The sequence below is a fragment of the Serpula lacrymans genome (genome assembly GCF_000218685.1).
Source record: "Serpula lacrymans var. lacrymans S7.9 unplaced genomic scaffold SERLAscaffold_4, whole genome shotgun sequence".
In the NCBI taxonomy this organism is placed as follows: Eukaryota; Fungi; Basidiomycota; class Agaricomycetes; order Boletales; family Serpulaceae; genus Serpula; species Serpula lacrymans.
This window is the reverse complement of record NW_006763293.1, coordinates 1,089,137-1,111,105: the sequence shown is the minus strand read 5'-3', so window position 1 is coordinate 1,111,105 and position 21,969 is coordinate 1,089,137. Positions and strand designations below refer to the sequence as shown.

Here is a 21,969-nt window from a genome sequence, read left to right as displayed (position 1 = left end):
GTGACGGTCTTCTTATGTAGTTATAACCTTATGTTTTCAGCATAGACAGCATGTTTTTTTCTTCTACTCTGGACTATGTTCCCATGTTCTCATTTTCACAGTTATCTTTATAGTTTTTGGAGTTCTTACTAGTAGTACTGCAACGTAGTGAAACTTGGATCATATGAGTCGGTTATTCTGGTGATCAGAGTGATTCAGACGGTTGCCACACGATGCTTGACCCCGATGACCTACGTACCTTTTTTATAATAAAACTACATCAAATGTTTATTCAGGTCAGGAATGTCTCATCCCTTCTGAGCCAAGTTTATCATTTCCGCCGTCAACACCGTACGCTGTGTTGATGATCACGCGCTGGGGTGCGTATGCTTCGAATGCTCGTGAGCACATCACGCGGGGATCAAGTCATGATTTCATAAAAGCCGCCCTTTCAATAATCCTGCAGCCTTTCCAAGTCCTCAGTATCGAAAACCTCTGGCGTATTGTCAAAATGAAATTAGAGCTTGGTGGTTTTGCAGTTGCTCTTACCCTGGGCACCGCCGTTCATGCGCAGTGCCCTGACTACACGACTTACTCTCAGGTCAGTATCAGCAATATCGTTAGTAGTTAATCATCACGCTTGACATGTATTGGATTCTAAGAGTCCTCAAGGAAATGCCTCCACAGGCCCTTTAGCCTTGCCTTACATGAGGCCCGATCCAGCGTGCCGCACTTTCAACAGCTCTGCTGTTGAGGTAAGGACTTGCTTCTGTTCCTTAACCGTGGAATCGATAAACTTATATATTATGACACGCTCAGCAAGTCATCGCAGACATGAAGGCGCGTCTAAAGGATCCCGATCTCGCTCGTCTTTTCGAGAACACTTTCCCTAATACCCTTGGTTTGTTTGGCCGTCATCTCACCTTTCTCACCGAATTGACGTCACCATATCATATCAGACACTACTGTTCGCTATTTCAATTCGGTATGTCTGCTATATCGACGTCATTGGGCTCCTTCTTATAGTACGATTAGACTGAGAACCTGGCTTTCATTATCACTGGAGTGAGTGTTCATGACTCGAGTCAACATCTCCTCAACTGACTTGATATCAGGACATCACGTTCGTCTTCTTTAAGCTGCTGTAAAACCAATCTCTCACACAACTTCATGATTTAGCGCACAATGGCTTCGTGACACTGGAAATCAAGTGCGTACATCTCAACTTTTCTCGAGTGGGACGTTATAGACTGAACGGTCGTTTGTTCTAGTTCGCACAATACCGCCCCCTTTTGTCCAAAGACAAAGAACTTGCTACGCTTGTTAAGGCAGTTATTAACAACGAAGCGCGCTATGTGTCTGAATATCCTTACTGCGGAGCATTCCAACCCCCGCCTGAAAGTGGATTGGCTCCTTCATATAACGCATATGCTACTGACGTCACCGTGCAACCGTAAGCGTTGCTTTCTCGAGCAGTATTTAGGATGGCTAAATTTCATTTGTCGCCGTATTGTAGGCCCGTCAACAACCAGACAGTTTTTGAATGCAAGGTATTGTGTTTTCAGTTTGTCTCCGAAGTTGACACTGAATAAATCAAATCCCCCACCGACCAGTATGAACTCGATTCGTTATGCGCATTCATCAAGTTGTCCAGGTCCTACTACCAAGAAACCAATGACAGCTCCATTATGAATGATCAATGTATTTGACTATATCTTAAACTATCTTCGTATCTTATGCACTTACCCATTACGCCAGGGTTTACGGCCATCAATCAAATCTTGACAGTTATCGAAGAGCAGTCGCAGGCTTCCTTCGACGAGAACTGGAATTGGGTTTCTTACTATAACTGGACAGGAAATGCTGGTGCTCTGTCGCCTGCTGTAACCAATGCAGGCGCTGGAGAGCCCAGAGGCTCCAATGGTTTGGTTGGTACGCATCACAGGCCTTCGGATGATCTGAGCATATTTGGTAAGTAAGCATGTACCTCATTACTTGAAACACTTGTTAATATCTTCTTTGTAGCTTTCCTTACCCCAGCAAACGCTATGTTGAGCGTTGAGTTAAACTACCTGGCTGAAATTCTCGATGATGCCGGTAAGATGCCAAACATAAGCCAGGCAGCTAAGAATTACAGTCAGACTATCGAAGCGGCTGTTTGGAACCACACGGTACATATTACGAACAAACCTCTCACCATATATGCTCACATTATGCCCTTAACTTGTCAGCTTGTCGACAATATCTTTGCTTATGAAACTAATGGTGTGCTGAACTTGAGTCACTTTGGCAAGAAATCACATCTGACAGATTCTTTAGGTCTCGGATCGCGGTATGTCATGGATGATGCCAATGTTCCTGTAAGTCTACATGAAGGCATGAATGTCTTCTCAAGCTGAAAGTTACACTAGTCCTTGCTATCGTTACCGTACCTGGGCTTCCTGAATACAAGCCACCCTGCATATGTTGCCACAAGACAGGTAATTCTGTCCCGTAACAACCCTTATTATGCCCAAGGAAAGAACTTCCGTGGCGTTGGGTAAGTGTTTTCGATGAAATTTATGGTAGCTGCTGACGCGTTATCTTAGTGGGCCTCACGTTGATGCATGGAATCCATGGTGAGCCGCGTCAGCACTGAGCGAAGTTTCAATACTGAACCATGGACAGGCCCATGTCTCAGATTTCTGCGATTTTCGGAACTGACAATGATGATGAAATTGTAAATTCTTTATATCTGATTGCGAACGTGCGTCTTTTTCCGTATCGTGGCAAACAATTGTACTGATGTTATACCGTCTCTTTTGTGTGATAGAACACTGCTGGACTTGGTCTGATTCACGAGTCCATGAACATCTACGACGAATCACAATACACCCGTCAGTGGTTTGCATGGGCTAACAGCTATTTTTCGGAGATGCTTCTTGATTTAGCTCAGCGGAAGCCAGAACTCATCTTCACCAACGGCACGAGCTACACTCCAGGGCAATGAAGCGATGCCGGTGATATGTAGATCTAATCTCAGTGACTTTGTGTGAATATTGTGAAAAAATATGTATTTTGACGAGTACAAGAATATTTGGCTTTTGAAAGTAGCACAATGGATGTACAGTGTGTGATAAGTAGGAGATTCTATATTGTTTGTTTTCTTTGTAACCAGGGCTGTTACGTAGTCTATGCGCCAATGGAGCCACAACCGCCGAAAAGAGCTTACACTGAGTTGAACTTCCGTTTCAACTGCGGTCTGTCAGAAACCTGCATGAGAAGAATTGTTTGTACATTTGTTTCACCGTAGCTGCGATCTCGTACTTTCTCTTCGTCAACACTCCTTTCATCAATGTCTTCATCTCCTCGAGAAATAGGAACGCTGATCGTTGTGGTCTTGAAAGCAGTTAGTGCCATCGTACCGTCCACTCAACTATACGCTAACTTAACACGCTTGCAGAAAAATTTACCGAATAAAAGGCACATAGGAAAGCAAGATCCGTATTGCGCTGTTACTCTACACGAGGAGAAAAGACGAACCAAGGCTATCAAGCGGGGTGGCCAGCATCCGGAGTGGGATGAGGAGTTCAGATTCTCGATATACGAGGATGTAGAGGATATGTTAGCTAGAACTGCCCAAGGATCAGATACTCCACCTCCACTTCCTCCAAAGAATTCAAGGTTTCCCAAGAAGATCCAAGGGGGGAAAACTATGAAACTGCAATGCTTCGCGGACGATGCCCGAGAGCCAGACATGATTGGGGAGTCCATGGTGGATTTGACGGAAGTTCTAACTAAGGGAGAGACAGACGGTAATGTCTTCTGGTTGCTGATTCTTGTCCAGTTGGTCTGATGTAGTTCGCAGAGTGGTTTACTCTTATGCATAAAGAGAAATATTGCGGAGAAGTTTATCTAGAACTGACATTTTGGTCGAATGTAGGTCCTTTTTATTCAACATTCTGAGCACATATTTATCCTTTTGGATCTATAGGAGCCACCACCTGAAAAAAAGACTACCCCGAAACCAACCCAGATCAACAGACAGTATGGTGGTCCAGGTTCTTTCATCCCAGCGGGAGAAAATTCCTCGATGACTAGCATAAGCTCGCATTCCACACCATCCCGAATCACTTCATCATCTGGCAGTATATCGGAAATTGGTCATTTGGACTCTCTGCCATCCTCTCTTAGGTCGTCAAGCTCTATGGCTAAGGTTGATCTCTATGCCCCTCCATATGAACAGAGGAATAGAGCTTCGCCTATTGATCAACTTGCGAACGATTTTGGGGAGCTGAATGTCCCGGATCATAGGCGCAGGGAAAGTTTTCCTGTGAGTATCCCATAAACTATGGTAGTACATGGATAATTAATATTACTCTTAGCCTGCCCATGGCGCGCAGTTACGACCTTCTTCATCTGTTGGTTTCTCGACTTTGCCTACCCATGCATCACAAGGTTTTGAGCAGAACGGATATCTTGGGACTGGATCGTCATTTTCCTATGACCGTCCTGTAACACCGACTGGACCTTCTCCCCATCGCAACACCTATTCTGGACCTGTTCCTTACCATCCCCAGTATAATAATGCCACTGTAAGTCACCAAGCTTCCACGCGCCATAATGGCCCAAGATATAGCATGCCGGCTTCATCTTCCGGTTTCATGCCAATGCCCATCCCCGAAGCTACTCCCTCTAATTTTGCACCTCTTCCATCCTACTCATCAGAGCCTTCCGGCTTTGTCCCGCATCAGGGGCATACACCAGTTCCGTTGAGCTACTCTCCTCCACATCATCCACCTCCGCACCATCTTGGACAATCTGGATATGCCCCCGCTCCAGCGCCTACTCCCACCCAGTCCAACTTTGCTCCGCCTGTCCCGCCTCCTAGCTCTGCATCTTTCCATCAGAACTATGATGCTCAGTCTTATCAATACCCTCAATATCCTCCTGCCCCTGTATCTCAGGTTCATTATCCCCCGATTCCTTCTCAATCAGCCCCTCCACAGCAATATCGCCCACCCACAGCTGCTCTTCCTCCCCCGCCTGCAGCCCCTCCTATAGCACAGTCTGCTCCCCCTCAACCTTACCATGGGTATCAGCCGAAGACACCTTCACCGCCGCATGACTACTTTCCCCCATTACCTTCGTCGCAGACTGGTAGTACGATCTCGACAGGGTCAAGGCCCCTTCCTCAACAGCCTCAACAGCCTCCTCAGCATCAGAACTATGCACAGTATCCAAATCACAGACAGCCGTCATTAACTCTACCTCCGTCATCAAGTTTTCCACAACAACTCAATTCACACAGCCCAACTCGTCCCTATGCAGGTAGCGTTGTGCACCAGAGTGCGCCATTCCAGCATGTTCCACCTCCTCCGCCAGCCCCATCGCATATACAGTATAGTACACCACCTCAGTCATACTCACCTGGACAACACTCGCCCAATCCTGGACTTCAAAACAATGGTGGGAACTCAAGTCTCCCTCCTCCTCCACCTCTTCCTGCATCATCTCGTCGTAATCCATCACCATCCAGACCTAGCTTACCCCAGCCGCCCATGAATGTGAACTACCATTCAACACAACCAATGTATCAGCCTGTTCTTCCTCCCCCACCTCCGCCCGACATGTCTCATCATGGGCAACTGCAATTGCTACCTCCTTCTTCGCACCAACAGCCTGCATATAATCAACCTGCGAACCAACAATATTTTCCAGGACCTCCTCCTAGGCCTCCTGCCCAACTTACAGAACAACCCCATTGGGGGCCTCCACAGCCACAAGGAAGCTATGCGCAGCCCGCCCATGCCATGCAGGGTGGGTGGAAATAAAGTGTAAAGAAACCAAGACAGTTTGTCACCACACACCAATCACTGTTTATACCCGTCTATCTTGTTAAGCAATGTCTATAGCATATACAAATTTGGACAGCCGTCTATACTTCCCAATATCGCTGGACTTCTCGAGCCTCCTTCGAAAATACATAACTTGTAGAGTTGCTTGTATCTGTTGAGTAATTTATTGTTACTTTTAGGCAAAGAGACATTTCAGAAGAAAAAAAGAGGGTTGGGTCAATAAAGGACCAATACATTCAACGGAGCTCACAACACTCATGGCTGGGATACATTAAGTCTTGGTGTCAAGCATCTACCTACAGCCAACAACAGGCAAATTGCAAAGTTATCAACGAAGTCAGGGGTCAAAATAATGTTAATGTGATTAAGTAGTGGGACAAGTTGTAAGTGTCACAGATCACACTCCGGCCAGTTATAAATCACTTCTAAGACTCGGGTTCGTACTACTATCTATGTATAAGCGTATACATAAAAAGTTAGAATGTTATTTATTCTTCCACCCATTGTGGTCTGATCAAGGTTGATGAGCCCTTTTCCATTTCCGTTGTCGACCATGACCTTAGCCTCCACTGGCATCTGTGTCGTTTATATACACCCCCCTATCCTCTCCTCGTGGGGCCTTCCATCCCACCTCCATCCTTCCTCGAATTTGCCTCTAAATCTTCTCTGGTGTCGCGTCACGTCGATCCTCATCTCATCCCCCCTGCACCTCGTTTCCTGTCTCCCATCCCTCAACTTTCCTCTCGTCTGAGGCCATCTGATGTCACCGCACGCCAACAATCAATAGTATCCGATGCCCTCACTACGCTTCCCTCCCCTGCTGCTGACTCTGCTGCTGCTGATGTGAATGCAGCTGATGCGGTTGTTGATCCGACGACAGATCTGCCGGACGTAGCTCCGTCTCTCCACGCTCGCGGCGCCAACGGTTACATATGGACAGCGTCGCATTGTCAACTAGGTATCTGTCATTTTGAGCAAGTTAGCATGAAGTTTGTTAGAGAGACCATTACGTGAGTAGAAATTAGAATCGAAAGGAATGCGAAAGTGAAGTTGTATTTAAATCAATGGTACCAAGTAAATTAAAAGAAACTGCAAAAAGAACAACAAGACTAGTCTAGTCCATATATCCATCACCCCAACACCAAAAAAAATCCTCCAAACTGCAAACGAAACTATAAATCATAGAAACACCCACCCGTATTTCCGCAACCATGATTCTCCAATCTCCCAGTTACTATGTGCGAGAACGTCATCTCCGTGGATGGTCACATTCCTTTTATAGTCGAATAAACAGTCGATGAGCACAAATTGGCCTGTGGGGAGCGAGGTAAGAGGTTGATAGTGATTTGATATGACGTGGCGAAACGTTTAGGGCGTATGATAGGAAGGAACAAGCATGATTGTGAGAGCCAGTTGATAAAGGCGCATACAGCGAGACAGTAGAGCAGGAAAAGGACGAACAGAAAAGGAAGGGAAGGTGAAGAAAGGGAAAGTGACGTACCACGTAACAAAATCATGCGGTCGCGCAGCTCGGGATGTAGGATACGATCGATGACGCTTTCTATTAATCCAAGACGTAATTTATCGAAAGGAAATAAAAGGGAGGTGAGTCGCTTGCTGCTGGGATAGTATTAGCTCATAAAGGGGACTGACCATGTGGGACGGTTCTGTACGTATAAAATGAAGATAAGTTTCGTGATAAGAGGTAGGCTGGAGGAACTACGTACCGTTGAACGAGGGTAGGGCGAAGGGAGGAGGGAAGGCAGTATGCACTGTTGCGTTTGAAGTTGTCGAGGTGATAACTGCATGCCTCGTTATTTAGCGTTAACGGAGAGTAATATATATATTCTTACGTGATAAGTTTGAGTGCTTCACCCCTGTTGGAGCTGTCGTCGGTATCATGGGGGTCGTTAGAAAGTGGGTTTTGAGGTGTCATCCTCTGAGAGTTACCGCCATTTGTAGCTCCTCCACTCTGGGGGAAGGACAGGGACGGGAGACTTTGTTCGAGGTTCATGTTAAGAGGGGGCATGTAAGGTCCTTGAGGATGATAGGCACCGTTGACATTAGCACTAGAGGGAGGTGGTCCGGAGGAGGTGTTGCCGTACTGCGAAGGTGTACTGGAGGGAGGCGAGGGCTGGATGAACATGGGAGAGCCTGCGGTATTGCGCATGAGATCTGAGAAGATAGTGTTTGAAGTGGAGGTCGAGTTGGAGTTTGAGGAGTGAGTGAGTGAGGAGTCGTGTGGAGAGCGCGCATTGCTGGAGTAAAGGTTGTTGGAGGGAACCGTGGGGTTGAGGGGGACGAGAAGGGAATATTTGTCGTGGGCGGACTGGTGCGGGTCGTCTTTATCTTCTGAGCCGCCCATGCGTCTGGGTTTCTTGCCGCCTGTGATGTGGTCATCCTCGGGGGCTGGACGCTTTGTGGAGGGAGGCCCCAAGACAGTAGACATGGCACCCGTGGATTGGGTGGTAGAATGAGAGTGTTTGCGACGTTGAAAGCTCTCCCATGCGGTGTCAGTTTCTGATTTATTCAGAAAGGTGTTAAACTCGGAAAGGTCCCAGCCAAGTTTGGGAAGAAGGCCACCAAAGCCTTCTGAGATGAAGCCTGAGACAGACTTGAGGAGGTTACGGAGGGTCTGGTTTTCGGCCATTAGGTCTGGGGCAGCGGGTAAGTGAGTGAGTGAGGGAAGAGGAGAAGGGGGAGACAGACCTTTGCATATTGCACGCATGTCGTTGAGGGCTTCATCTTGTGAACCTGAGAGAAGCTCGACGCGGGCTTCGAGGTCACGGATCTGTGGAAGACGTGAGCAGAAGCATCGGAGGAAGAACGAAAGGACAGACTCTCTGCTGTTTGCGCAGACGAAACTCGCGCTGGGCAATGCGATTCTGGTCCCTGCGTGCGGCCTGGGAGCTGTGGTGTTGTCAGAGAATAAAACCAGTGGGCACGACGACACACGTACTTTGGATTTTTTTTTCTGCCTGGCTTGGAGGGACCTTGGGCGTCGTCGGCATGCGACTCGAGGTCGGAGTCCTTGTGGATGGTTAGCGAGAGGATATGTGTATGGAGATAAACATACGTCGAGATCGCCAGAGAGAGAACGGGCTCTGCTGTGAGATTCAGGCATTTGTTTCAAGATTTGGTCTGTTAGTAGTTCGTTATTACGAGCTCCTCGTCGTCGCAGGCTCAAATCTCTCCTGTGTCCGCTGACTCAGCACATCCGTCTCATCGCTCCTTTGACTCAGCCCACATCACACACCTGCGCTTCACTCGGCCACAAACTTTCAGTCCCTCTGCAGCGACCAACGACGACGACGTTCTCTATCTCATACATGACCGCACATTCACATCGGTCTGCTCCCCGCCCTTGCTGCAATCACAGCAGCTTTCGTTACAATCATTGATCTCGACATCAATATCGATGACCAAGCTTAATACTCACTGACTTCTATCTCATCGTGGGCTATCTATATGCAGCATGCTGTACAAATGACCTAGTACATACATCTAGGCTTAATACTGGGGGCTGGTTATCCCGCAATGAACTGGTATTACTCATGCGAGGAAGACGGTGGTGATGACCTTCGAATGTTCTCCAATTCAGCCCTCTCGGCCCGCCACTTTGCTATCTCTGTTTCCGTCCCTACGAGCCCACGGCGAGCTAGCTCTAACCTGGCTTCTCTACGGATAGCGTTCTCAGAACGCCGTCGTTCAGCCTCGTGTGATAGTAGCGCATTATCTGCACCAATTACCAGGCCAAACATGGTGACTGCAACGTATATGTTAAACTATCTTCTCCGTATAGGGGGATGTACTCACAACCTGACACCAGAAATGCTTTAAACGCAAGGGTTTGCCGTCTACAATGCAGCTGTCAGTGGGAGCATATTCGAAGAAAATAGATCTGCTGTCACCTGAAAAGCGGCCAAGTGTAGTGAGCTAATGTGACCAAACTCAAACCGACACCTGTAGATCGTGCAGCGCCCTGGCACCCGAGCGAATAATTATTTCTGTGACTAGGAGAGGCTTGGAAAGGATACGACGACATACTTTCGTAGCTGCCTTGACTTGTATGTCGTAGGCTTTGTCTACATCGCTTCGTAAACGAGTACGGTCTGACATCGAAGATTGGTGCGAACTTTCAAACGCGGAGGATGGGTCTATCTATATAAGGAAGATCTGGAAATGTTACAGAGTATGGAGTGTGGCTGTAAGCAAGAATCCAGCAAAGAACGTAATGTAGGTCTGAGATATGATAAAGTAATACATATCATGATAATGTATGGCGAGAGAAACACTGACTTGGATGGATGGATAGGTTATGATACAATTGAATTCCTACTAGTACCATGTGGTCATTTGGTCAAACTCCCTCCTGTACCTCAGGTTCTCCTGGCGTTAACCCTCTCGACAGCTAACACCCAACACATGCCCACAGATTCATCAGAATCTGATTCTGGATCATGGCCATCATGGGCAGGGGTTTGTGGTGCCATTTCCAGCCCATTGCCAGAGCTTGGTGATATTTCCAACGTTCCGGAATGAAACCAACTCACGTTAAGAGGTGGATGCCGGTCACCCTCAACTTGCGTTGCTGTCACTGTCGACTCTATAGGAGCCTCAGGCTTATCGGGCACTGAATCACTTTTAATAACTTATTGGGGCCTTTTAAATGAAGAGAGAAACTGGCACCTTTTGGTAGAGGAGCCAAAGGTTCCTTTTTGACCACCGCCGTATTCCAAGAGGGTTCGTAAGGGACCTTAGGTATCGCATCTGAGAAATACATTATGTAAGCCATCAATCAACATAGTAGGGGAGAACCCCACCCTTTTCCACATAAAATGTAGCATTGTTGCCCGAAAAGTGCCAATATGCCATTCTGTGACCCTCAGAGCTAAAACGAGACCTCTGGTACGTTATCCAATCTCGTCTTTTGAAGGAACTACCAGGAGCACCCTTCCGACATTCTACGGGTATCTCTATGGTAAATTCTTCAAGCAGCGGTCGACTTTTTGATTTCTTAGAAGATGAGGGTGAATGTTGTGGTAAAACCGCGTCACGGTGATCGTCCTCTCGACGTCGTTTGGCAATTGGAGGTGCTCCTGAGAGCAACATAGGTCGATAGCCACGACCGCCTCGCCCACCACGCCCCAAGTAACTCCCTCTTCTTATTTGAGTACCTCTCACGGGACGGACAACGGGCACACCGCTGGCACCCTTCCGAGCCAGACGTACTTCATTAGGTTGCTGGTCCTCCATTAGGACCAACAATGAATATTACGAGATGATATCGAATAGATATAACGTCGCAAAAGGATTTTAGATGATCTTTTGATCTTTTCAGGGCTGGCTGCAGTGACTGTAGCTGTGGCAGACATAGCACAAACAAGTCCACCGACGCGATCTGCATCTACAGGAACAGTAACTCCCACGCACCCACGCGACATCGTCACGGTTTTGGTTCTGGTGGAGGCTGGCTGCGTCACTCCAAAATGGCCTATACATACTTGGTCCCGTTCAGCGCTGCACCAAGCCCCCAACGACACTTACTTGTTCCATATCATGGCAGCGTTACCAGATTATTATGCTCTCCTCGGTGTACAACAGTCTGCATCTGCCGACGAAATCCGTCAGGCGTATAAGAAGGAATCGCTCAGGTGCGGCAGCATCCACATTTATATCAGCTCAAATGGTTTAATGCATCGAAACTTTTGGTCTGACTCCACCCGTTTCATAGAACTCACCCTGACAGACTATCAAAGGCAACACCTGCAGAGAAGAAGGTAGCAACAGAGAAATTCCAAGTATGTACTTACTTCATTCACCTCGTGGCTCCACATCTCACTCTGGCGCTCACGGAACCCTCCAGGCCGTTGCAGATTCCTACTATGTGCTCTCTGATCCTACACGACGGAAGGAGTACGATGCACTATACAGATCCAAATCTTATAGTAACAAGAGCGAGGACCCCAAAGCTTCGCAGAATTTCTTTTCACAGTTCGCCGGCATGTTTGGGGGAGGCGCGAATGCAGGCGCTGCGGGTCAAGGCGCCGACGCTGAGGGTGTTTTCGCGGACGTTTTCGAGGAGGTACGTGCCGCTATCATATAATTATCCATACAAATACTGACGCAAGGAATCAAACTTGCTTGTTTTGGTCGTTTAGCTCCTGCGTCCAGAAGTCCAGCGACATGCTCCTTGGTGGTCATATCTCGGCGCTGTTTGTGGAGGAGGTCGGTTCATATCGCTTATATCGACACCTGTTCTCATTTCTGTCATTTTCCAGGGGTAGGATTCATTATAGCTAATGTTCCTGGACTTATGGTAGGAGCTTACGCTGGGAATCGCCTTGGTGCAGTAAGAGATGCTAAAGGAAAGAGTGTTGCGGCTGTCTTCTCCCAGCTCGGTGGTACTCAGAAAGCAGATGTAAGTGCCTGTTGTCGACACCGATGTCCATAACTAATATATTCTGGTTCTTCGTAGGTTCTTCGTGCTCTGGCTATGAAAGTTCTCGGTTCTGCTATGTGATTAGTGTTATGACTGCGATGGATATGCCTTCTCATCCTGCGTCATGAATATAGCATACATTATAACTTATTCGACGATCTAGTTAGTGGTAATACTATACGTGCCTTAAAAGAGACAATGATAATCGACAGCTAAGGCCTCTCTGCTTTGGTAGAATGGATCGGTGATTCATTTTCAATGCGCCGATCCCGAGTTCCTACCATACAAATGTCTTGAATTTTTTGGTGCTACCTTGTGGTTGCTGCGTAATTTCGGACCACTTCCATGTACTGTCGTTGTCGTCGTCGCTGTTGCACTTGTGTAAACGAAGTCTGCAGTTTTCTCTCGTTTCTCCTGATTCTTCTAGGGGTCTTGGCGTATGTACTAAAACTGCATCTACAGAATATAAAAGCGTTTGAAGCAATACTAATACAGGGATATATGCACCTTTTTCAAACGTACCCACCCACTCGAAATATTTCTGTGCAAAGAAAGTTACCATTTTTGGCTCTGGAGGCTGACTTGTATCTTCTTCGTCCGAAAATAACGATCGAGGTGGTAGTCGAAGTATGGGAAGCTTTAGTCGATCGAGCCGGGAGTCAAAGAGGGCAAAAGACACATTATGAGCACTGCGAGAGAATTCTAGGGGGTATGCACTGGCTACGAGTAAAAGAAAAATATACCGGGATTGTTTCGTGGATAGGAAGCTCAATGCTGCCAAAGCGTGTGTGACCAGCAAGAGGTAAGATGAGATTGTGTGCCTTTTGCGTAACTGGGGTCATGGTACGCGTAACAAGTGGTGTATGGGAAAGAAATCACGCACGGGCTGTCTATGTTTCTTGTCGAGAAATATAGTGAGGGCTCGTGGAGGACTAAAAGAGTGGGAGTAGTATCGAGAGTAGCTCGAAAGTCAAGTGGTACGTCCTCATGAAGGTCGTGAACTCGAAAAGATGATAGCAATGCTACGAGATGGGCAGACGTTGGAGGATAGCTACAAGGGGATAACTCGTTGGACAACTGGAGACAGGCACGAGGACCTTGAGACCTACAACATCCTAATATTGGCGGACATGCTTGAGATACTTCCGTGTCCAGAATGATTATTTATCCATTCATCGTTGTAACCTTGTAGACTGCGCACGAGAGCCTCACGAGAGGGTGACAGGATGATAGCACTGGTTTCTGGGGTAACAGTCGACAGACAGAGGTGAATGGGTGCTGACGCGTGATATTGTCCTTGTATTAGGATCGTTCTGAAGGGAGGCAGAACAGGACCAGCAGGAGGGAACAGACGCGACATACCAGTGGACTCGGAAGAAAGACGCGTGCAGTTTATTCAAGGTGAGTGGCTCTTGTTGTATTTTTTATTCAAGACGTTGAGGTAACGATAACGCAACTGATTCTTTTTGCAATTCAACGGACGAATCAAGTGAACAATGTACTTAAGACGTTTGTATTAGATTCAATGACCTAACAACGGATTCAATGAGTGACACCCTGGCATCAAATCCAGATCTTCTGGACTCATTATCAGTGTGACGCTGCCCATGGAAAACCCCATGCATGACCGTATACTCCGTCCTTTATCTAGATACTCCAATTCAAGCCCTGTGGAGTTCAAAGTAACCTGAAATCCCGTTCACACCCCCCAGGTCACTCCAAATCCTAGAATGCTGCGCGTATGTTGTCATCATCACTTCCACCGACATTCGAAGCGTCTCTCAGATCAGTCACAAGGGCTCTTAATTCTACACTATGCAGAACACCAATGACATCTTCCCTGCGCTCGTTTACAACCATAACTGCACTCTTAAATGCCAAATCCTGTCTTATCTGCCCCCTATTGGCATTTGCAGCCGTAGAAGCTGCAGCAGACCCCTCTGTCGCTCCTCGGACTGCAGTGGGGCGCCGCGTGTACTCGTTTCCACCTTGACGGCTCGATTAGTCACTAATAACTATCCATTGTGATTGTGCGTCATGCATCCTTCAACGTTGCCTATCGTGGCATAAGTCTATGCTCATTGGATGTATTTCTTTTTCTCACAGTTCATCAGATTGTGCCTTCGGTCATGCTGTGAACTATCCTGGACATGGGGTGGCTTAAAATCCCTTGCAAGTAGCCTAGCTTGACATTCGCCGTGCCGCATTTGCGATACAACTTGGCCTTGAGAACACTTCTCCATCAGTTCGTTTCAATAAGAGTTACACAAACCAATTTGAGACTGCTTCTAGCTCGCAGAGTACTTGCGCCTAAGTGGCTCTGTGCTTCAGAATTTCCTATCCCGTGGAATGTAAAACACCCCTGGGTTGTCGGCGGTGTTTCTCGTATCTCGTCGCCCCGTACCATCCCTTGATTATGACCCTCCCAATCAATTGGCTGGATGCATTTCTAGCGGTGCTCGCGTTGTTCTTTGTAAAGAAACTCATTCAGAAAAGGCCCATCCACCCACTTCCTCCTGGCCCCAAAGGGCTCCCGCTGGTGGGCAATGTTCTCGATGTTCCTTCGAAAACGCCTTGGTTGACTTTTGCAAAGTGGGGTGAGGAATATGGTACTTATGTCTTCCAAATCTCCACGTACGCTATCTAATCACACTTTCAGGGGATATATTTTCCATCAAAGAATTTGGACGACAAACGATCGTCATCAACTCTGCATCGGTAGCCTTAAGCATGTTAGAGAAGAAAAGTCTGCTGTACTCTAATCGACCACATTTGACATTGGCCGGCGATCTGGTGGGTTGGAATCAGTCTACCGCATTTCTGCAATATGGCGTCCGCTTCCGTGAATATCGCAAGAACCTCTACCGTACCATTGGCAGTCGTGCTAGCTTGGAAAAGTATCAAACTCTCATAGAGACCAAGTTCCACCATTTCCTACGAAATGTATTGAATGACCCGTCAGATCTAGCTGCTCACATCCGGACGTGTGTTGACTTTTCTTTGACATGTTCACTTGAGTCATGACGTTCTGGCAGGGCTGTTGGATCGATCATACTTCGGATTTCTCATGGATATGAAGCTCAAAACATCAACGACCCCTACCTCAAAGTAGCTGATATAGCAATACACTACTTTTCTATCACCACTACCGCCGGTGCATTTTTGGTAGATATTGTGCCTTTGTGTGAGCATGCGCCTTTTCATTATATATATCTTTCTTTGCTAATGAAACACCTAGTACGTTACCTCCCCAATTGGTTTCCAGGGACGGGCTTCAAGGCAATAGCAAGGGCTGGATATGAGAGTTTAAAGGAAATGACCGATCAACCTCATGAAGATGTCAAGGAGAAAATGGTGTGAGATCCCAGGCAAGACAGTTTCTCTCAAAATTAAATCTTGCCTTCTGTATAGAAAACGGGCACGGCCTTGCATTCTTTCACTTCGGAACTACTTGCAGATCGAACTGTCTCGGCAGAGGAAAAACATATAATAAAGTGGTCGGCTCAGACTATATACTCTGGTGGCGCAGACACGGTAAATGATCCCTACATCCGTGCGACTTGCCCTCATATTGAATTGCATTTAGACTGTAGCAGCCATCTACGCTTTCTTTGTCGCGATGACACTATTCCCTGAAGTACAGAAGAAGGCACAAGCCGAAATCGACAGCGTGATTGATAACAACAGGCTCCCGACTACCGATGATCGTGAGGCTCTCCCTTATGTCAATGCCATGGTATCAGAAGTACTGCGGTGGCATTCGCTCGCTCCGCTCGGTACGTTGATGTACTTGATAAGTATTTGACATGCTTACATGGATTAGGTGGTGCTCATGTTGCAGTGGAGGACGATGTTCACGATGGTTATTTTATACCAAAGGGTTCTTTGATTGTCCCAAACATATGGTTGGTATACAGTTTACTTTGGTTTTTTCTCGAGTTGACATAACTTACAGGAAAATGCTCCATGATCCCAAAACTTATAGATATCCTGCAGAGTTTGATCCAGAACGATTCATAGCTTCTGAAGATAAACCGGCAGAAACTGATCCCCGCAACGTGTGTTTTGGTTTTGGTAGACGGTAAGCACCATGTCATAATACCAGTGGAGTCCTGCTAAAGATAATGCGTCACAGGATATGTCCAGGTACTACTCTTCAAAGGTACTTGGGTTTCAACACTGACTCTTATCTTAGGAATGGTTCTAGCAGAGTTATCCTTATTCATATCTTGTGCTATGGTGTTGAGTGTATTTGATATTTCAAAGTGTGTCGAGGATGGTGTGCCCATTACGCCGGAAGTTGGACAGACCGAGGGAACTATAAGGTGCCTATCATTTCACCTTTGTAGTCATGTCGCTAACCTGATTGAGTAGTCATCCCAAGCCTTTCAAGTGCTCCATCAGAGTCCGGTCTGAAAAGGCGTTGTTTTTGATTCAACAAGACGCATAAGAACTTCTTGTTTTGTTTCAATAGCTGTGGAAAGTATATGCCTATACGTCCGCTGTAAACACATCCTGTAGAACATCTTTGGTACCTGATCGATTTACAATCAAAACTTGAACTAGGAGAATATACTACCCGTGTGTGACCAACATAAGATTTATGTACCTTTTTATGTAGTTGAATGTCGAACTGTCGTTGAGTAAGATAGTGACATACTCACTTGTTTGAAGAATCACAGTGGACCCTTAGCTCATGCTTATTGAATGAATTGTACTTACTGATTATTTGCGACACACTGTCGCTTCCCGCAACCCATCCCCTGTGATCCTTAGGATGCAACGTCCTAAGAAAGGAATTTAGGGATGCGGCTATAGGTAAACATGGACGTGCCCAAAGCAGAAGCAGTACATGGCGAACCTTCCAGCAAGTTCGTCGCACGTCACAGCCTTCAGCGAACATGCGGAGTCACCTATCAATGCGTGATGTTCCTAGAAGAGAATAAGGGCGTACCTTGATTACTTGAGGCTGCATGGTCCTTGGCACACGAATCAGAAGCCAAAGGAGCAGGATACTAGTATACCCACGAGCTGTCTGCGTGACTTGATGCCATATGACGCCGAATTGTGAATAGGGGATCAGATTAACCAAAGGCGTCACTTGCCTTTGACAGCTTGTATATAGACAAGGGCAGAAAACCAACAGCACGACAGCTTTGCTGGATGGTATTTGGTATATCGAATAAAAGCGTTTATACGGCCTTCATTGCTAGTCCTGCCAGTGTAAGGTCCTGTAGTGAAAAGGGATGCTGTGGTGTTCGAAGTGATTTGATGCTAGAGCGCAGCTGATCACGATGAGGCGCTTTGTGTATTGAAATTATATTGAAGGGAAGTGGTATGGTTACTAGCATTGGAGAGAACAAGTCACGGTACACACGTGACTCGGGTTGGCGTCCTGCCAAGTTCCTTGTACTAATGGGTAATCTTGCCAGTAACTGCTTAGCTGTTCACATGGCCGTGTTTGTTCTTCTGGAGACTGAGTACCGGAACAACTTCGTTTAGGCGCTCAGATTAGTGCATATATTAATGGCGTCAATTCGAAGATCACGAACTGCATCAGTAAACATCGATATCCATATCCTGTAAAGTACTTCAAGCTTGAAATTCAACAGTTATCCCTGCATCTGGCTACACCTCGCAGACTTCACTGAACAGCTTTGGTTCGCCCTATCAAATAACATGACTCGGAAGGGGTACGAAATGGCTGCCGCCGCAGTGTTCAAATCAACTGCTCAAGTAACAGCCCATTTCGCGCCCGTCCCGTGGCTGAGTCCTGCAGTTGGCCTTCTTTGTGGCATAATCGATATGTGTGCCAGAGTCAGCTCCAACAAGTTCGTCGAAAATTCAATAATTATATAGCCGATTGACCATAGATCATTATTGGTAGAAACGCATTCGCACAACTCCAAGAACGGTGCTACGATCTACTCCTCGTTCTTCAGAATCATGCGGATGAAATGGGCTCAGACAGAATGAAGGAAGCGGTTACTTCTGTCGAGAAGTCTGCACCATTATAAGATTATCATGTCATTCAAACTTATTGTGCTATCAGGACTTTGGACTGCATTCATAAGCGCATACAGGTCTGGGCTGCGAAGAATCGAGTTGAATTAATTCTTCTGCAACTCGAGCTCTCAGCAGACATTCAAGAATGTCACGAAGACATTACCAAATGCTTACAAAAGTTTCAGGTCAGTATGACTACTTAGCCACAGCATGTTTTGAAAGACTGATCTTACGAGTAGTTTACTTCTCATCTGGAGATCCACAAATGGCAAGCCGAATTTGAAAATAACCGTACAGCAGACAGTGCGGAGGTAATCAAGTACTTATCAGATATCAAGAACACCGAAGAAATCGTTGTCGAAACACAAAAACAGCATGGTGATATCTTACATAGCCTTATGGATTTGTTACAAAAGGTTTATTCTTTTCTTAATCGATTTCCTCTCCGCTGATATCCATCATCATAGTCTCTCCCAGGGAATGCAGTTGGCGAGGAACGTGGTTTGGAGAAGAATCTATACTATCTTCAGAAGTCTTCGGGTTCCCTCCTTCCACATTCCCATCTCGAGCGTGGTGAGGTTCGTCGTTCAGGATTGTGGCCTGTTGATGGGTCCAGTTCCATGTATGACATATGGGAGGGATTTTATCTTAATGAGGAGAAGGTTGCGATCAAGGTTATACGAGCTGCACAGTGTTCGCCAAAGACCTTGTCGGTAAGCTTATGGAGTTTGCCATTACTTCTATTGTGTACTCATCTTCTCTCTAGCGCTTCAAGAGAGAAGCAGCTATTTGGGAAGATGTATGGAAGTTGGATCGCGGGAAACATATTCTGCCTTTTTATGGATTCTGTCAGAACGATGGGCCATATCCGTAGGTGGTACAACAGAGAGCACAGTTAAATGACTGAGCTGTTGATCCAGGTATGTCGTTAGTCCTTGGCAGCCAAATGGGACTGCTCCGGAATACCTCAATAAGTACCCCGACGCTGATCACTTGGCAATGGTAAAGCCTGTCCCTCCTCTCCAGAGTATTGATTGACTAGTGCAGATTCGCGGCGTAGCAGAAGGTCTCCGTATTCTGCATACCATGCAGCCACCAGTGGTGCACGGTAACCTCAAAGGAGTCAGATTTGACAACCTAGCATCGCTCTAATTTTTGTCTGATTTCTCTTGCTTATCTGTTTGTAGTCTAGCATCGTAATCGATAGTTCAGGCAATCCGTTACTGGCCGACTTTGGTTTTTCCAAGGTAATTCTTCTCAAGTCTCATAAAAAGTTCACTATGACTGACATTTAACAATATTGATTAATCAAGATCACAGAGGATATCACAGGTGTACCCTTCACGATGTCAACAGGGTAGGTCTCTGTAAATATCTTATCATTGCCTCAAAGCTGACATCCCTGCAGAATCTCTGATTCTTACAGATGGCTTGCACCCGAGTTAATTATCGATCAAGGCGTTCTATCTACTGCTTGCGATATATACGCATTTGGCATGACCGTTTTGGAGGTATGATTCTTTCAAGTTGTACTCGAGATCAATTTTAGATCATCTATGTCTCTGATCAATGTTAGCTACTGACCCACAAGCACCCCTGGGAGGATGTCAAGCGGTCAACAACCGTCGTTATTAAAGTTTCTCAAGGACAATTACCATCCCGTCCACGCGATGCTGTAGTGGTTGAGAGGGGGCTGGATGGTGTTGTGTGGGGTCTGTTGGAAAAATGCTGGGTGACCGACAGTAAGGAGAGGGCGACTATACAACAAGTCTTGCAGGAGTTACATTGATATGGACTCATTAGAATCTCGAACCAATGTATTACTATTAGTTACTCAGGAAAACTAGTACAGTCAAATTGTAGCCGAATGCTATTCAATTCTCAGACCCTTCTTGGCCGCGGGGCTTACGCCGTATCTGTACCCGGCGGCAAGGCTTGTTCTCCTCCATTCTGTGTTTACTTCAATCATTTTAAATCATCGAGCTTGAGACGAAAGGTATCTACATCTGCGCTCTGTTGGGCCACTTAGTGGTTGAGAAACTTCGGATTTGAGCCTCTTAAAGGATGCATCCTTTCGCCTCTTATGTCCTCCGCAGCTATTACAGAGCTACAGGTTGGAATGAAGACAACCTTTACGCAAATCTGACTCGTTCTTCAAATGGTGAGTTCTACCTCTAAACTACAGTGTAACGCCCTACTGAAGCAACTTCAAGCCATTCTGGACTTCAGTGTTCCACGGGGACTGCACCTGTCCATTTCAAAGTCACCCAATCCTCTGTTCAATACATCATATTCCATGAATGCAATGCCCTCACTGAATGGCTCAGTAGGATACATTTTCACCTCGTGTGATCTGGACGTGAAGAGCTCGGGAGCTGTGCGTTTTAAGGACATGATTGAGCGGTTCAAAGTGCATGACCAACCGCGAAGACCTGAAGGGAAAGAGGAAGAATGGCTTGCAGGCGAAAGAGTGGATAAGCGTGGTACGGCCCAGTCGCTGTCATGTCGAAGCTTGTCTTGAAACATTAACCAGCAGGATACAGACTATCTTTTGTATGGCCGACTGTACCTGCCGACGGGGAGGCTCGACGCTCTATACTCTACACGGCTTTCTGCTACGACGCAAGCTCTCGTGGCAGCCATATCTGACCCACGCTCGACTCTATCGGCTGACCGACGTTCACGTGGAGATAATGTCAGCAATGTGATGTTCAGTCTTCAACATGATGTGGGTAAATGGTGCACGGAATATACTTGGAGTGCGGAAGATGGCATGTGGGGTGTGCGTGTTCTGCACAACTTCGGGAGACTTGGACACCCTGTAGAGTCTTCGACAGATGATTCATCGAACTCGTCTGGGGCTCGAGCGAGGCAGAGACGCGTCGATGAAGAGGAAGCGACTGAAGGCGGTCTCAAAGGCCGTGTATCCGCTGGTGCTGAGTTTTATATCAGTGCAAAAGAACGCAGTGCAGGAGGTAAGTCGATGACCTTCTATCTCATGTCTCACCCTCTCAATTTCTGTTGAGCAGTCTCCACTGGCATACGATTTACCACTCTCCCTGATGCAACTCCACCATCATTCCAGCTCCCTCCTTCATCGTCTTCTCCGCTGTCACAAACCTCACCCCGAGGGCCGCCCTCACAACCTCCGACGACGATCACTGCTCTGTTCAATCCCATGATGGGCCATATATCGACTGCATATTCAGCACGGGTCTCTCATGATCTCTCATTGTCCTCTCGCTTTGATTTTAATGTCTACAGTTATGATAGCGAGTGGACGATGGGTGCTGAATGGTGGATGCGACGGAGACCATTAAAAGGTCCTGCGCAAGAGGATATAGATCCGTCGCTGCCGTCTATAGCTCCATCTGATCCTCCAGAAATATCGGTACCGGGTGAGGTTCGGGGTGTAGTCAAAGCTCGGATATCTACGAACAATGTAAGTGCCGCTTACATCAATCTCGTACTTGCTTCACTCTAAATGACCATCTAGAATATGTCTCTGATGTGGGAAGGACGTCTGAAGAAGATGCTTGTTAGCTTGGGCGTTGTCTCCGATTTGTCTAGCCGGTCCAAACCTATCAAGGCAATAGGACTTGAGCTGTCTTATTTTAGCTCTGAGTAGATGAGACTCGGATGTACAACGAAAATCTACCGACACTACATACCTCGTGAATGAAGTGCTTTCCAGAAGTCATCAGT

General features: G+C 46.7%; 10 protein-coding genes across 10 annotated transcripts; 5 read left to right on the top strand and 5 right to left on the bottom strand.

Moving 5' to 3' along the window:
• Positions 1-490: 490 nt before the first annotated feature.
• On the top strand, positions 491-3,153 carry SERLADRAFT_360154 (uncharacterized protein; the record flags this gene model as incomplete). Its single annotated transcript, XM_007315432.1, has 18 exons — positions 491-580; positions 642-734; positions 799-880; positions 939-964; positions 1,015-1,044; positions 1,095-1,102; positions 1,159-1,189; positions 1,251-1,432; positions 1,496-1,529; positions 1,593-1,680; positions 1,738-1,950; positions 2,005-2,150; positions 2,211-2,244; positions 2,299-2,339; positions 2,391-2,518; positions 2,568-2,597; positions 2,647-2,725; positions 2,792-3,153. 18 exons carry the CDS (start codon positions 491-493, stop codon positions 2,966-2,968), a joined length of 1,512 nt encoding a protein of 503 aa, XP_007315494.1.
• A 3,035-nt stretch (positions 3,154-6,188) lies between these two features.
• Positions 6,189-9,018, bottom strand: SERLADRAFT_460749 (uncharacterized protein; the record flags this gene model as incomplete). The annotated part of the gene is made up of 10 exons (XM_007315431.1): positions 6,189-6,778; positions 7,012-7,129; positions 7,318-7,377; positions 7,470-7,483; positions 7,544-7,618; positions 7,670-8,471; positions 8,526-8,607; positions 8,657-8,726; positions 8,776-8,846; positions 8,893-9,018. The coding sequence occupies 10 exons, from the start codon at positions 8,938-8,940 to the stop codon at positions 6,619-6,621; spliced, it is 1,500 nt and encodes a 499-aa protein (XP_007315493.1).
• A 95-nt stretch (positions 9,019-9,113) lies between these two features.
• On the bottom strand, positions 9,114-10,553 carry SERLADRAFT_460744 (uncharacterized protein; the record flags this gene model as incomplete). The annotated part of the gene is made up of 5 exons (XM_007315430.1): positions 9,114-9,582; positions 9,633-9,673; positions 9,728-9,798; positions 9,864-10,449; positions 10,506-10,553. The coding sequence occupies 4 exons, from the start codon at positions 9,933-9,935 to the stop codon at positions 9,365-9,367; spliced, it is 402 nt and encodes a 133-aa protein (XP_007315492.1).
• Positions 10,521-11,302, bottom strand: SERLADRAFT_460743 (uncharacterized protein; the record flags this gene model as incomplete). The annotated part of the gene is made up of 2 exons (XM_007315429.1): positions 10,521-10,586; positions 10,640-11,302. Coding segments are annotated over 2 exons (498 nt in total), but the record flags the coding sequence as incomplete, so codon positions are not given.
• A 5-nt stretch (positions 11,303-11,307) lies between these two features.
• Positions 11,308-12,479, top strand: SERLADRAFT_460742 (uncharacterized protein; the record flags this gene model as incomplete). Its single annotated transcript, XM_007315428.1, has 6 exons — positions 11,308-11,470; positions 11,551-11,617; positions 11,683-11,901; positions 11,978-12,044; positions 12,098-12,237; positions 12,295-12,479. 6 exons carry the CDS (start codon positions 11,376-11,378, stop codon positions 12,337-12,339), a joined length of 633 nt encoding a protein of 210 aa, XP_007315490.1.
• Positions 12,480-12,535: 56 nt separating this feature from the next.
• Positions 12,536-13,618, bottom strand: SERLADRAFT_435176 (uncharacterized protein; the record flags this gene model as incomplete). The annotated part of the gene is made up of 4 exons (XM_007315427.1): positions 12,536-12,714; positions 12,781-12,974; positions 13,142-13,309; positions 13,368-13,618. 4 exons carry the CDS (start codon positions 13,616-13,618, stop codon positions 12,536-12,538), a joined length of 792 nt encoding a protein of 263 aa, XP_007315489.1.
• A 365-nt stretch (positions 13,619-13,983) lies between these two features.
• Positions 13,984-14,281, bottom strand: SERLADRAFT_435175 (uncharacterized protein; the record flags this gene model as incomplete). Its single annotated transcript, XM_007315426.1, has 2 exons — positions 13,984-14,213; positions 14,275-14,281. The coding sequence occupies 2 exons, from the start codon at positions 14,279-14,281 to the stop codon at positions 13,984-13,986; spliced, it is 237 nt and encodes a 78-aa protein (XP_007315488.1).
• Positions 14,282-14,674: 393 nt separating this feature from the next.
• SERLADRAFT_360151 (uncharacterized protein) lies at positions 14,675-17,155 on the top strand (the record flags this gene model as incomplete). The annotated part of the gene is made up of 11 exons (XM_007315425.1): positions 14,675-14,867; positions 14,918-15,242; positions 15,294-15,442; positions 15,497-15,612; positions 15,670-15,792; positions 15,845-16,034; positions 16,082-16,163; positions 16,214-16,339; positions 16,394-16,404; positions 16,454-16,583; positions 16,633-17,155. The coding sequence occupies 11 exons, from the start codon at positions 14,675-14,677 to the stop codon at positions 16,706-16,708; spliced, it is 1,521 nt and encodes a 506-aa protein (XP_007315487.1).
• Positions 17,156-17,931: 776 nt separating this feature from the next.
• On the top strand, positions 17,932-20,155 carry SERLADRAFT_460732 (uncharacterized protein; the record flags this gene model as incomplete). Its single annotated transcript, XM_007315424.1, has 12 exons — positions 17,932-18,089; positions 18,146-18,259; positions 18,311-18,449; positions 18,504-18,680; positions 18,732-18,977; positions 19,031-19,134; positions 19,185-19,266; positions 19,312-19,386; positions 19,452-19,511; positions 19,578-19,621; positions 19,673-19,775; positions 19,841-20,155. The coding sequence occupies 12 exons, from the start codon at positions 17,938-17,940 to the stop codon at positions 20,051-20,053; spliced, it is 1,509 nt and encodes a 502-aa protein (XP_007315486.1).
• Positions 20,156-20,328: 173 nt separating this feature from the next.
• SERLADRAFT_360150 (uncharacterized protein) lies at positions 20,329-21,967 on the top strand (the record flags this gene model as incomplete). The annotated part of the gene is made up of 5 exons (XM_007315423.1): positions 20,329-20,425; positions 20,478-20,747; positions 20,808-21,239; positions 21,294-21,706; positions 21,761-21,967. 5 exons carry the CDS (start codon positions 20,329-20,331, stop codon positions 21,890-21,892), a joined length of 1,344 nt encoding a protein of 447 aa, XP_007315485.1.
• Between the last annotated feature and the right edge of the window lie 2 nt (positions 21,968-21,969).